This window comes from Protomyctophum bolini (genome assembly GCF_963924005.1).
Source record: "Protomyctophum bolini genome assembly, chromosome: 11".
Taxonomy (NCBI): Eukaryota; Metazoa; Chordata; class Actinopteri; order Myctophiformes; family Myctophidae; genus Protomyctophum; species Protomyctophum bolini.
This window is the reverse complement of record NC_137872.1, coordinates 40230778-40245477: the sequence shown is the minus strand read 5'-3', so window position 1 is coordinate 40245477 and position 14700 is coordinate 40230778. Positions and strand designations below refer to the sequence as shown.

Below are 14700 nucleotides of genomic sequence, written 5' to 3'. Positions count from 1 at the left end.
CCCACAGGGGCAGAAACAAGGCCTTTTAACCAGGCTACTTGCACACACTACAACTCGCTTACAATTCGCAAACCTGGCAACACTGCTCTGTGTTCTCATAGGCCCACCAGGCCCGCCCCCACACTAGAATTTCGCCGGCCGTTCAGTCTCACAATCAGCCATCTTGCTTTTTAGGGCCCTCGCAGGATAACAGACAGAAGGAAGGGGAGAAATTATTGGCTCACTATTTTGCTTATCACTTCTAAATCCCTGTATTTACAAAATAAAACACTCAGCGAATCCCTTAGTTAAATCAACATTGTTCATTGTCACTACTTGGATTGTGCCGAAATGTTTACATTACACGTATAGCTTTTGCTATTTTCGCCTGCCAGCCAATGCCGACTACACACGCCTGCACACACACACACACACACACACACACACAGGAATGGCTATACGGTGGCGAGACAGCAGTGCAGCAAGTTATAATTTTCAGTTTCATTAAATAACTGTCTTTCTCAGCGTGCGCACGTGCGCACACAACATTATTCAAGTGAAATGCGTAACGCCAATATTGGGCTCATATAGGCTACCAATACACGACGAAATAACTGACAGGAGTGACGGTGCTGTGAGTAAACTGACAACGCTTTCTGACAGAGAGAGAGAGAGAGAGAGAGAGAGAGAGAAAGACAGAAAGACGTGTTAGAGTAACGCGCGCGAGCGAGAGAGAGAACGTCAGAGAGAGAGAGAGAGAGAGAGAGAGAGAGAGGGAGGGGGCGTGCGCACGTGCGCACACAACATTATTCAAGTGAAATGCGTAACGCCAATATTGGGCTCATATAGGCTACCAATACACGACGAAATAACTGACAGGAGTGACGGTGCTGTGAGTAAACTGACAACGCTTTCTGACAGAGAGAGAGAGAGAGAGAGAGAGAGAAAGACAGAAAGACGTGTTAGAGTAACGCGCGCGAGCGAGAGAGAGAGAACGTCAGAGAGAGAGAGAGAGAGAGAGAGAGAGAGAGGGAGGGGGGGGGGGGCAACAAGCTAACAGCATACCAGTACGTTCGTTCTATGATCCATAAAACGACAGATCTGCCGTTTAAGGGCAGATCTGCGGGCGCGCAATGCTGTGTGTTTTCGACTTTTTTTCTTTTTCCCTCCTGCTTCCACATGACTGCAGCCTCTGATAGCTACTGTGCTAAAGATGCTAAAGCAACACAAAACAACATCCACACGCAAAACAAACCAGGGACCAGGGTTGCCACATATCGTGGATGTGAGAGTGAAACAAGCAACCAGGTCTATAAAAATGTTAATAGGCCAGTTCAAAGTAGGTAAATCAGAAATGGTCCGGAAATTAGTCTTAAAATAATCAATTATAGTGTTGACTGTCAAACTTTGTTGTCTAATGTTGTTTCAGAGCAGTGGAACTCAAACATTTCCATGTCAAGGACTACCAATAGATAAACAAGTCCAAAGTAGCTTATAATGATCAGACTTGGCAACACTGTCTCTAGCTTGAACGTTCTACTTTACAAGCTCACACATATGAAATATGTTTTTTTGAATCTTCAAACTGAGACATATTTTATGATAATACTGTTAGCACAGTCATCATACTCCAAGAGCATACAAATGGAACCAAATGGACCCTGATTTTCCCAGAGAGCAAATGGTATCAAATGGGGGTCTGTGGCCTAATGCATTTCAAACTGGGGCTTCTTGGTATTATATTCTCTGCATATCTTATCAACTTGGGGTGAATATTTCACCACAATACTTTACTGAATATTTCACAAGAATATAACACAAGAGTCAAATGTACGGTCAAATGTAATCACAATATAGGCTACAGATGTAAATATTTATGACACAGTAAAATGTCGAAAATTAGTGCTATCCCCCCCCCCCCACACACACACACACACACACGACAGGCAAGGCTGTTGTTTGCATCGTTAGCAGGCAGCAGCTACCTTGGCACTGCTCTCTGTGACTGTAGTTGTTTCACCATGTTTGCGTATTTATGAGAAATAAAAAACACTTTCTGTTATTATAATAATTTATAACCCATCCGTTACTACATGTGCAGGGCACACTACTGAGTTTAAAAACACAGCTGAAACATGAAGTGGAGTCTGTCAACTCTGTCAACGCAATTTCCTTCTTCCCATATTGCGCTGCAATGTCACTAGGATTCGCCGGCCGAAGGCCGGCGAAATTCTAGTAAACTATATACATGTCATGTTTCAATTACTTGATTGGGGTCTGCTTATAGCTCATTAGCTGACGGTGGAGAGCCGTGGCGCGAAACAGAACGGCCAAGCACTGCACATAAGTTGTGCGCTCTGCAAGAGGTTTATTTCCCACGAACCCACACAGGGAAATCACGAGAAACACTAGGCATGTCACAAGGAACTTCAATTTGGCTATGACTATGAGCTGGCTGACTCAACTAAGTGTGACATCATGGACTAATATTTGGGAATGGCTGACGTTGGGATTCCATATATGGGTATAGAGCGTCGCAGTCCTGCCCCCTTTCATGACGACGAGCGGCCCGGAAGAGAATTTCCCAATTATTTTTTCCTATAGACCTTTCAAAAAGTATTCATTTAAGGCGAGACACCCCAGGTGAATAGGGAAAAAAAGTTAAATAATAGCAATCACAATGAAACTTCTCCAGTTGATTACTTATATTAAAACTAAGATTTTTTGTATTACAAGTTTTCTGAAATTATATGTTTAAATATGCAAATTATGCATTATATGCGCTAATTTGCATACATTTCGGGACGATAAATCTGAAGATCGGATAAAGCCAGGTTCAAAATTATTTCATTTTGTTGACACATTAGAGACAAAGAAAATTACACATGGGATTTTTGATATCTCTAATTATCACTCCACAAATCAGAAAATAGTGTCAACAGGCATAAAAAACCCAATTTTCGAAAAAAAGGAAAAATCATGATTTCACCTGGGGTGTCTCACCTTAAAGACCTGTAAGCCAAATCATGACAGTAAACAACAAAACAGGTGTGCCTAACCCTGCCCCGCTGCCCGTGTTTCTTTCTAATGATTTGTTCGGCCCAAATAATTGGGTTTATTGTCATGATTTGTCAGCAGCCGAGTTAGCTTTGTCCGAGAATTTATAGGTCTTTACTTTCTGAAACGTCTATGGGGAAAATTAATGGGGAATTCTCTTCCGGGCCGCTCGTCGGGGCGGGACTGCGGCGCACTATAGTCGACTCATTGTGACATCACCGGGATGACGCAAGCATTAATTATATACTGATGGCAGTATAAAATGTATAGAAGAGAGCCCAGATTTAATCCGATCTCCTTTTCATGAGTCAAGACTCAACATTGCAAGACCCTTGAGTCCTGCACCTAATAATCAGTATTCCATCAGCACTACCCAGGATCCAGACACATTAATTGGCTTGAGATACTAGTTTCCTTGTCGAAGCGAACCACACAGCTTAACAAAACAGCAGCCCAAATGCCGTCGGATTTTGATAAGGACGCCTACCCGGAACCTCCTCGCCAGACCCCGGTCGCGGAGAAACAGACAGGACTGCCAAACCCGGCCCTGATTGTGGCCAAACTCTTCTACTACTCCGTGGATCTGCCCGTCACCACGTTCAGAGGTGTCGCGGAGAAGATCCAGGCTGGCAACAAGTCCGTCTACTACCACCAGAAGTTCCGGCGTGTCCCTGAGCTGACCCAGTGCCAGGAGGGGGATTTCCTCTGCTCCTACGAGGCCGAGATGCAGTGGAGGAGAGACTACAAGGTGGACCAGGAGATCGTGAAGGTGGTCCAGGACCGTATGAGGGCCTGTCACCAGAGGGAGGGTCACAGTTATCAGCAGAACTGCGTGAAGGAGCTGCAGCTTTTCAGTGACGTCGCCAAGGCCTACAATTCACGCTACGGCGACCTGGGAGCCTACGCCAGCGGAAGGAAATGTCTAATGAAGCAAAAAGAGAGAATGATGGCAGCTCAGGCTCAAAAGTCCTAGTTAAAGAACCCAATTTCATGTTCTGACAATCATTTGGGGGCCCATTATCCTCACAGCCCACCAAATAGTTTCTTATAGGCTACTATTTACTATACATGTGTAGTATATAATCAATGAATTGACACAAAACTTCTTATAGATTCGTTTTTTGAGGGTTGCGCTAGCACAAACTTTGTCCTACAAAAACATTAAATTCCCCTTGACGATGAATGGACAATTTTACATCATAGTGACTGAGCAAATAGACAGTGTCTATTTTACGTTATGATGATGTACGATGATAAGAGCGCCCCTCACTTCACAACATGGCTGTGATCTTTATAATCGACTTAATCAATTAGTCTGTGCAGATTATTGAACAGATCGTATTACACTTTGTTGTGCAATGATGGTGTGCAAAAATTGCGTTTTCAAAAATTCACACCCGTTCAACATCAATTACAACATAATGTTTGTTTAAGCAACGGGTACTAATGTTTGTTTAAGTCATTTCTAACAAACATTTGTTTTTGAGGGCAGGGGCACTAGCCCTTCCAACAACGTCTGTCTTGACTTTCAAATAATAATTGTTCATTACAAATAATCAAATTTCAAAGTTAATAATTGTGATATTAAGATTTGAAGTAATAACTCAACATATTATGTTGGTGCTAATTATCAGCCTCCCCTCCTCCCCTTATAATCATTTTATCCTAACGTATTAAAACCTTGCTTATGTGTCAATATAGTGGACGTCACAAATGGAACATTCAAATTCCCATATAGACGAAGCCACAGATGGGAAATGCCCTGTTGGCCAGGTGTAGCTAATCGGCTTAATAGTACAGTAGGCTACACCTCAGTAATGGCTGGCCCAGGGCACCCCTCTATATGGAGCCTGCTGTCATCACTGCTTTGTAATATCACAAGCTCTCACAGGCTTGAGGGCGGTAACTGAATGGGTAGAGAGGCAGTCTGGGAACCTGGATTAAAGTCCAGGCCAAGGCTATGTGAAGGCTCGAGGTGTCCCTTGAGCAAGACACTGTGAGGGCCTTATCTTGCACGCCGCCTAAACCTATTATAGCCATATTTAACTATATTGGAAAACATTTTAAAAATAGTTCAACTAGCCCATATGCATCGACACGTTGTGAACTTGTAGATCGGCTATTTGGATAGGGGCCCTTAGCTGTAAAGCTGTAAATAAAATGTCTTCCCGTGGTGGGATGTTTTTGCAACAATAATGTACATTGTCTGTATAGCCAGACGATGTACACTGTTGTCTGGCTTTTCAGACAATGTAATTGTTGCACTGGACAATTCCTGTAGAGAACACATCTGTGTTCTTTTCTCGTGCGCACATGTGCACATGCATGGCCAGGTGTAGGTGTGCATGATAATGACAGTGATCTTATTGTACTGTACATCCTACTACTGTACATCCTACTCCTCTCCACCACCTCCGGGCAGCACGATGCTCCTTGGGTCATAGTAGTCGTCATCGATCAGAGGAAGACCCTCCGCTTCGCGTTGCTTGACCAGCCTCTCGGCCTCCCTCCTGGCCCACTGGCGCATGCCGTGGTCCGGCAGGTAGTGGATGAACGTTCCACCCAGAACCAGAGCCACGGAGATGCCCAGGAAGAAGCCGATCCTCATGTTCCATTTGTCGACCACGGGATCCGCGGAGAACCCGTGGAAGTCCGGGTTCTCGGCGAACGGGCTGACCTCGCCGGCGCGTCCACGTTGACCTTCCCCGGCGCGGGGCGGCTGTAGATCGGACGCGGTGGCGGAACCGCCGGCCACTCCGGAAGGCCGCTGCGACTGGGAGACGGAGAGAGCCCTGGCGCACGCCGCATCGGGCCGGGGGCGGGCCAAACCGGGCCCCAAGCGAACCAAACGGGACAACATTGTGTCAACGTTGTATATACGAGCGAGCACACTGATGATATCACAACCCGGAACGGGAAGCCACTCCTATATTAAAGCTCACATGGTTAGTCTTTATATTCTGGGTCTCGTCATCACAGTGATGTCACAAATGAGTCAGCCAAGTTATGTCCATAAATGGAGTCCTATGGTTCAATTCCACTGGGTTCCGGAGCGGTTGTTCAATGGCCCTCAGTTGGATCTGCATTAAGCCATGGATCCTCATTTGATACCTTTTTATTTTTGAGGGCCGCTACAGCTTATTTTTTACAACACACGTTTTTTCGGGCCAAACATAGAAAAAACACTTTTTGTTGGTTTTCTTCTTTGTAATTATTTGTTTGGTCCAAAATTGTGTGTTGTCATGATTTGTCAGAATAGCTCATTCTGACACCTGCTCAACAGTTGTAGGCCTACCTGATTCATTGATTATTGTATTAACAGTTTGTATAATTGTTACAGATATTATGTGATATCAGTACCAATTATACAAACTGAATACAATAATCAATGAATCAGGTACAACTGTTGAGCAGATGTCAGAATGAGCTATTCTGAATTGTATTCTGCATGGTGGGCTACCAAGATGAGACAAAATTACAATATATTTATTTTATTTCATCATAACCACAGCAATGTTATAGCCGATCTACAGCTTATATAAAGCTTATAGAAAGTGGTTTCCAAAGTGGGTTATGGGGACCCCCAGGGGTCCTTGAGAGTTCCAGGGGGTCCCCAGCTAAATGATAGTTCGTACAGGATCTCCTCACTGGTCGACAAAAACACCTTGAAGACCTTAACAGGAGCCCTCGTACAAGGTTTCTTTGACTATGCATCCACCTCCTGGTACCACAGCACCTCAAAGGCCCTTAAAACAAGGCTCCAGACCTCCCAAAACAAACTGGTCAGGCTCCTACTTGGCCTCACCCCCCGAACCCACCTCACCCCTGCCCACTTTGACAGGCTGGGATGGCTTAGGGTCGACGACAGAGTACAGCATCTTGCAATGGGTCTGGTCCACAAGATTAGATACACCACCAAGATACCCATGTACCTGTCTAAATACTTCCTTAATGTAAACGAAGTCCACACCCACAACACCAGAGGGAGTGCAACAAACCATGTACAACCCAGATTCGGCACAAACAAGGGGCTAAATTATTTTCGCTCCTATGCGACCAAAATGTGGAACGCCCTACCAACAGTCATTAAGACATGTGAATCCCTTGGCTCCTTCAAAACTGCTCTCAAAGGGCACCTACGGATGGCTGCAATTCGAAACTGGCCTCTGTAAAAGCTGAATTTTTATCTGGATTGTACTATGTTTTTGTATGGACGTGGTGTTGGGTGCCTGCACATATGCACACATGGCATAAACGCATGGTGTTGTGTGCAGGCGCCCTACACTCTGTCTTTGTACTATGGATTGTACTATGTTTTTGTATGGACGTGGTGCTGGGTGCCTGCACATATACACACATGGCATCAACGCATGGTGTTGTGTGCAGGCACCCTACACTCTGTCTTTCGTTTTCTTTTATCCCCCTGTTCCCCTCACTGTATATATATTTTTTTCCCTTTTCGCTTCCTATATGATGAATTCCTGTTCTGTTCTTAACTACATAGAAGTGTCTATTTGTTTGTCTCTAAATGTTTTGATGAATTGAACAATGTGGACCCTGTTGTAAACAAGTGTAAGGCTTAATTGGGTCGTCCACTCACAGTTAACAGTCTTTGTATTGAGTTTGTGCTTGAAATGTACTGTAATTCTGCAAACTGTTAATAAAGATTTCAATCAATCAATCAAAAGTACACTCTCAGAGTTAATTAACATTGATTTTACAATATAAATTGGGGGTCCCAGAGACAGAAATGCCATCAAATGGGGGTCCATGGACTAATGCATACATGTCACACTGGCGGTCCGTGACACTGCTAGATTCGTAAAGATCTATGGGGTCCCTGGCATATCTCTTCAAATGGGGGTCTGCGGGCTAATTAGTGTAAATTTGGGGTTCCTTAATTGACATGAAAAGGTCTGGGGACCACTGGCCTGTAGTGAGCTTGCAGATCAGCTATTTTCTGAGAACAGGTTGTATATCAATGCAATATATTATATCAATGTCAATATCTGCAACCTTGGGTTAAAAAAGGAATTTTACTCTGAGAGACTACAAATTAGCCTACTGCAGCACGATGCTGCTACCTGGTGGGCAGATTGTGTATTTCATTTCCACGGATGGATCTTTACTTTAAATAAATGGGGGTTGGGCATGAAATGTATTAAATTAATACAAATCGAATTAATTCATTTGATATAATTGGAGCTGAATCCATGACGTGGCAATCACTTTTCTTTTTTTTCCAGGGTTGTGTTAAATCCAAAATATCATTATTACAGCTACCAAAACAAATGAATAAAGACAAAACACTTATTATTTTTCCCATTTTTGGGACTGCACACAGCAAGACCAGCACAAAAATAAACTGTGATTTTGATGTCTGCAACTAAAATGTATACATGCAATTAAGATACATGCTAATTTATAGGTACTTCTGTGAATGCAGATAAGCTACGGCAAGAACAGACATTAATAGGCCTATACAATAACATCAAGAGCTATCATAATAGGCCTACCAGAGTTTAATATAACAATTAAGCATCTTTGTCCCGACCCTAAATTCCGTATGGTCCCTCCACTGTAGTACAGAGTCAGACTACACGACATGCATTTCTCGTTTGTCCTAGGAGGCTTGCCGGCTCCGTCCAATGAGCTAATTTAGAACTTCCTGTCTGAGAGCTAGCAAATTTAAGACATCCGGTTGCCTTCAGAATAAAATAAGGTTATTTAATTCGTTAATTAAATAATTATTACATTACATTGTTAGTATTATTATTACATTACAGTTATTGTAAAGACACATTATGTTTCTGTGTAAAAAAATAAGTAATTAAATAACATAAACAAGTTAAATCTAAATGGATAAATGCTATTCACTGCAGTACATGGACTTTATAAAGTGGACACTGGACAAAAGACAGCCTCCGCGAGGCAACTATCTGGACATACCCACGTGTTCAGGGAGATGTCCTCTACCACACCCCCCTCTCCGCTAAGCGGGAGAGGTGTAAAATTCACAGCAGCAGACCTTCTACTGCGGTCAACGGTCAAAAAAATAAACCTCTCCCGCTTAGCGGAGAGTGGGGTGTGGTAGAGGACATCTCCCTGAACGTGTGGGTATGTCCAGATAGTTGCCTCGCGGAGCCGTCTTTTGTCCAGTGTCCACTTTATAAAGTCCATGCACTCCAATGAATAGCATTTATCCATTTAGATAACTTTATTATTATTTTTATAATGATTTAATTACTTATTTTTACACAGAAACATAATGTGTGTCTTATAGCATCATATAGCATCATTTAAATGCTTAATCTGTAGTTTTAATGTGCAAATTAAACTTTTTTTCAATACTGTAGAGGATACTCTTATTTTGAAGCGATCGTCCACCGGAAGTCTTAAATTTGCTCATTAGATCTGCTCACTAGACAGTAGCTTGTTAGCAGGCTGGCACTACGCCACAAGCTAAGTGGATGTTTTGGTCATGCTTAACATAATTAAATGGTCTTTATAAGTTCTGCTTTTGCGTCGACACGTAAATATACAAAGTGCAGTCTGATACAGATGTAATAATTATCTTGTCTTCTGTGGGAATAGTGGAATGATGACGTTTATATAATGTTTGGGGGAGCTAATAATGACGGCAAACTTCAGCAGCAGTGTCTGATTGCACCTGTAACAGTAAAATAGTTCCACATTCCTACACGTTACTCAAACTATTAAACACAGTTTATACATGCTGAGTGCACAGAATATTCACAGCATGGCTGTATTGTCTTCTTCGCCGGTGCCGGCCCCAGCTATGATCCTGCTCACTTTGACATTATTATTGACATGTTTGTACATCAGATATTGTCCTGAACACGAGATCATCAGACAGATCAAGTCGACCAGTGCACAGCAAAACCCTGTGGTTGCATTTGTGAGACGTCTGATCCATTCAGCAAAACTACAGAGCAACGAGAGAGGGTATGTTTTGGATAACAACATTGGCCCCGGTCCTGAGCACCACCAGCACACACAGGACTCAGGGCGAACCCACACTCGTGATAGTCCCAGTGGAGACGACGATGATGACGACACCTGTGCTATGGCCCTGGAGGACAGGTTTGACTGTGCCAGGGACAGAGCCCTTAGCCAGGGGGAGTGTGAAGGGAGAGGCTGCTGTTTCGCTCCTCTGTCTGGTGGTGGAGGAGGACCACCGTGGTGCTTCTATCCACGGGCGTACGCCGGTGGCTACGGCATGGGACCCCTCACCCCCACCGCGCGAGGCCAGGCTGCCGCCCTGACGCGCTCCTCCCACGCCTCCTACCTGCCCGGGGAGGTCGCCACCCTCCGTCTGGAGGTCATGGAGGAAAGCCACGGTCGCCTGCACCTCACCGTGAGTCTGTCTGTCTGTCTGTCTGTCTGTCTGTAGGGTCTGGCTGTCTTATCTCTGCCTTATATTATTCTTACCTTACTTCAGAAAGAGATGGCCGAGTAGCCTAGTCCTACGCACCGGTATGTAATCTCTAACCAAATCACAAAAATATCACTATCTGTTTTACAAAATACCTCTATCGATATTGTTATCTTTCTGTGAGGATGATCTACATTTTCTTGTGACGTGTTGTGACTGTGAGCTTGTATATGTCACTTTTACTATTTTTTTAAAAACATTTTGGTTAAGTATAAAAGAGTAGGCCTACTTAAGTTTTTCAAAGCACGAGAAGACACCCCGTTTTCCAAATCTGTTACTTTTCAGGAATCACATTGAAAAGTATCAAAAGTGCCAGAACTACAAGCTCAAAATGTGTCGCATTTTGAGCTCACAGATCTGCTGCTTTTGATACTTTTGCGGGACGCTGTAGTAATAATAATGATGAATTGCATTTTATAGAGCTTTTCCAAGTGCTCAAAGTACTTTACAATAGTTCATTCATTCATACATTAAGAGGTGAAGCGGCGAACAGTCAGCACCAGCGTCCTCACTACCCACATTCACACACCAATGGTGGCAAGGCTCACACCGACCGACTCATTGGAGGCAGTGTAGGGTTCAGTGTCTTGCCCAAGGACTCTTCGACATGTGGACAGGAGGAGCCGGGATTCGAGCCTCCGACCCACGGATCATTGGCATTGGCACCTCCTGAGCCACAGCCGCCCGCCCCCACAAAGTAGTACGATCAAGTAGGGTGTCAAGTTTGATAAAACCAAACAAACTCGGAGATAATTAGTTTCTGACCGACAACAACTAAAATGACACGGAGGTGTTCCCAGCTGGAAAGGTATATTAACAAGTTACCGTGCTGTGTTCCCCTCCAGATAAAGGACCCTTCATCTCAGCGATACGAGGTTCCTCTCCCCCAGGATGATGACATTCATACTGATGTCCAGAACCCCCTCTACACCGTTGAATTCCAACCTGAACCTTTTGGCTTCCTCGTACGCCGTCGATCCAATGGACGGGTCATGTAAGTACTGTTTTCCGTACAGTGTTGTTTTCGTCGACTAAAACTAAAGACGAAAAATGTTCGTCGAATACCTTTTTCCACTGACAAAAACGAAATGGAAACTAAATAAAAACTAAGCTATGATGACTAAAACTAAGACTAAATATACTGACAATTTCGTCAACAAATTAAAAACTAGACTAAAATGTTAGGAAGGGACTAGTGGACAATAGATCCAGTATGTCATTTTACAATTAGTTGCATGCTGAAAATAGCCCGATCTACAAGCTCACAGCGCGACGCGTTGTGAGCTTGTAGATCGGCTATTTTCGACGACGCCATCAAGGCCCGGCAAAATACATTTTGTTCGACTAAATCAACTGCAGATTTAGTCGACTAAAACTAGACTAACATTAAGACATTCCCGTTGACTAAAATGTAACTAAAGCTAAATGAAAACTATATTCAAGAGATTATGACTAAAAACTCAAATCAAAATTTGCTGCCAAAAACAACACTGGTTCCGTACAGTACTTGTTCAGGTTATTGAGATTCACACATGACACATTTCTGCAGTGAGGTTTTAACCCATTCAGGACGGGAACCCCTTTTGGTGTTTTTTAAGCATTATGTTATACTTTAGCTGTTGAAAAATAGCAGATCTACAAGCTCATAGCACGGCACAGAGTATAATTTTGAAAACGAGTGCAAATCGTTGAATATATATTCTTTCACAGCCAATGTTTTTAACTCATATCTTTGCTTCTGGGGGGGGGGGGGGGGGTGGTCCCTGGAACTACATATTTTGAGATGGGGGTGGGGGGGTCTGTGGCCAAATATATATCATTCTGTGTGTTCTTGGCATGAAATGGTGTGAACACAACTGATAAAGAAACATGGGTTTTTCAGAAAAACTGGTTGGATTTAGAAGACATCCTTCAGTTAATGTATCTCTCCTGTTTGCCTGTTTGCTGCGTGTGCATGTCTTTCCTGTTGCGTCTCGGACCGGCGGTCACTATAGCGTGAACAGCACGGTGGCTCCGCTGCTGTTTGCTGACCAGTACCTGCAGCTGTCCACCGCTCTGGCCTCCTCGCTGGTGACTGGCCTGGGGGAGCACTACGCCCCTCTCACCCTGGACCTCAACTGGACCTCCCTCACGCTGTGGAACAGAGACATGGCCCCTCACGTGAGTCAACAAACCATGTACAACCCAGATTCGGCACAAGCAAGGGACTAAATTATTTTCGCTCCTATGCCACCAAAATGTGGAACGCCCTACCAACAGTCATTAAGACATGTGAATCCCTTGACTCCTTCAAAACCGCTCTCAAAGGGCACCTACGGACGGCTGCAATTCGAAACTGGCCGCCGTAAAATCTGAATCCAAATCTGACAACAGCGCGTGAGTCTGTGGAGTTAGCGCCACAACAAATGCACATCTCTTAACCCCTTTAGGCCTGATGTCGAAATTTAAAAAATGTCTTCCTAAATCATGACAATTTTCCGACCCCCATCTGAAAATATGTTGAAGCAAATATTTGAGTTAAAAACGTCTGAACGAATATATATTCAAAGATTTGCACTGGATTTTCAAAAATAGCAGACCTACAAGCTCGGTGCCGCGCTATGAGCGTGTAGATCTGCTATTTTTCAATAGCTAAAGTATAACGACACCAAACGCCAAAATGGGTTCATGTCACACGTGACGTTTCAGCTCTCCATATCCAGTGTCTCTTGTAAAAGACATCTCTGATCTCAATGGGAACCTTTAGTGACAAGCGAAGCAGTGTGAAATATAACAGAAATAATCGTATTTGCTAAATGATCAGCATGAACCATTCCACGTTCTGATTTAAGAGAAAGGTACGGTACAGATATAGTTGTTTATTTCATGTCATTGTCTGTAGAGCGGCGCTAATCTGTACGGCTCCCATCCATTCTACCTGGTACAAGAGGAGGATGGTCTGGCCCACGGAGTCTTCCTGCTCAACAGCAATGCCATGGGTACGTTATTAATATCATGGGTAAACCTGGACATCACTTTATTAATGTCATGGGTACTACTGGGATGTCACTTTATGCTTGGATATCTTCATTAATGTCGTGTGTAGTCTTCCTTCTCTGCCAGAGCTTCCCATTCCCATATTAGTGCTGTTCATTTACCCCTAGTATGAGGATATGTCATTATTACTAATGTAAATGTCTGAACTGAATGTCTGTTCTGTATAGTAATCCTGCAGCCTGTAATGTACTTATTGACTGTGCTGTGTGTGTGTGTGTGTACAGAGGTGATCCTGTAGGCTGTAATGTATAGTTATTCCTGTGCTGTGTGAGTACAGAGGTGATCCTGCAGCCTGCTCCTGCTCTCACCTGGGTGACCATCGGTGGAATCCTGGACCTCTACGTCTTCTTGGGTCCTGACCCCCAGAGCGTCGTCCGACAGTACCTCCAGGTCATCGGTGCGTGCGGTGGTCAAAACTACACACACTGACTGAACCTATCAGGGGCTCCGTCAGCCAAACCATGTTTTACTGAACCTATCAGGGGCTCTGTCAGCCAAACCATGTTTCTCAACCAGTGCACACTTTCCACTAAATCAAAAAACATCCTGGGTTCCATCCCATCTCTCTTTCACTCAACAAAGTCTAGCTTTTTTCCCCCTTTTTTCCTTTTTAACGAAAGAGCTATTGGCTGCAAAAAGTCTCTTTTAAGGGCAGATTCAGACTAGGGGTCTCGGGTCCACACCTGCGTCCAGTTGCCAGATGTTGTAATTAGTGTGACATTTTGTTTTTCCTTTTTTTTTTTTGTGGCTTTCGCCTTTATTTTATTATTTTTGTAGAGGGATAGATGAAAGTAGGCTGACAGGAAATGGGGAGAGAGATGGGGGGGGGGGGGGGGGGGTGACATGCAGTAAAGGCCGTCGGGATCGGGAGTCGAACCCTCGACTCCACACTGCCAGACTGGATTACCAGCCGAGGTGCCTGGACCGCTGAGCCACGGCCCAGGCCAATTGCTATTGACATTTTTAACATGGTTAATGTATTGTAGACATAATGCATACTAAAGGACTGTTAGTGCACGTGTGTGTATTTAAATGAGGGGCATCTCATCGCAAGTTATCCTATGATGAGTGTATTTAACCCATTTTGGTTAAATTTTGGTGTTAGCATTATTGTGAAGCCTGTACTTCTAGGCTAAACAGCAGGGCGACTGGGTTGAACTTTAGTTTGACGT

The 14700-nt window shown here is 43.9% G+C and overlaps 3 protein-coding genes across 3 annotated transcripts in view; 2 read left to right on the top strand and 1 right to left on the bottom strand.

Annotated features, from left to right (window-relative positions):
• Window positions 1-3493: 3493 nt before the first annotated feature.
• LOC308323489 (NADH dehydrogenase [ubiquinone] 1 beta subcomplex subunit 10-like) lies at window positions 3494-4009 on the top strand (the record flags this gene model as incomplete). Its single annotated transcript, XM_080775217.1, has 1 exon — window positions 3494-4009. The coding sequence occupies one exon, from the start codon at window positions 3494-3496 to the stop codon at window positions 4007-4009; it is 516 nt and encodes a 171-aa protein (XP_080631343.1).
• Window positions 4010-5431: 1422 nt separating this feature from the next.
• On the bottom strand, window positions 5432-5896 carry LOC308323488 (NADH dehydrogenase [ubiquinone] 1 beta subcomplex subunit 11, mitochondrial-like; the record flags this gene model as incomplete). The annotated part of the gene is made up of 1 exon (XM_080775216.1): window positions 5432-5896. The coding sequence occupies one exon, from the start codon at window positions 5894-5896 to the stop codon at window positions 5432-5434; it is 465 nt and encodes a 154-aa protein (XP_080631342.1).
• Window positions 5897-9796: 3900 nt separating this feature from the next.
• The window catches only part of LOC308323487 (lysosomal alpha-glucosidase-like), a gene marked incomplete at both ends in the record, with an annotated part of 38322 nt that continues 33418 nt past the window's right edge, over window positions 9797-14700 (top strand). The window contains 5 exons of the mRNA XM_080775215.1: window positions 9797-10414; window positions 11338-11486; window positions 12487-12652; window positions 13374-13470; window positions 13806-13925. Of these exons, the coding sequence (XP_080631341.1) occupies window positions 9797-10414; window positions 11338-11486; window positions 12487-12652; window positions 13374-13470; window positions 13806-13925 (1150 nt within the window). The remainder of the gene's footprint in view (window positions 10415-11337; window positions 11487-12486; window positions 12653-13373; window positions 13471-13805; window positions 13926-14700) is intronic.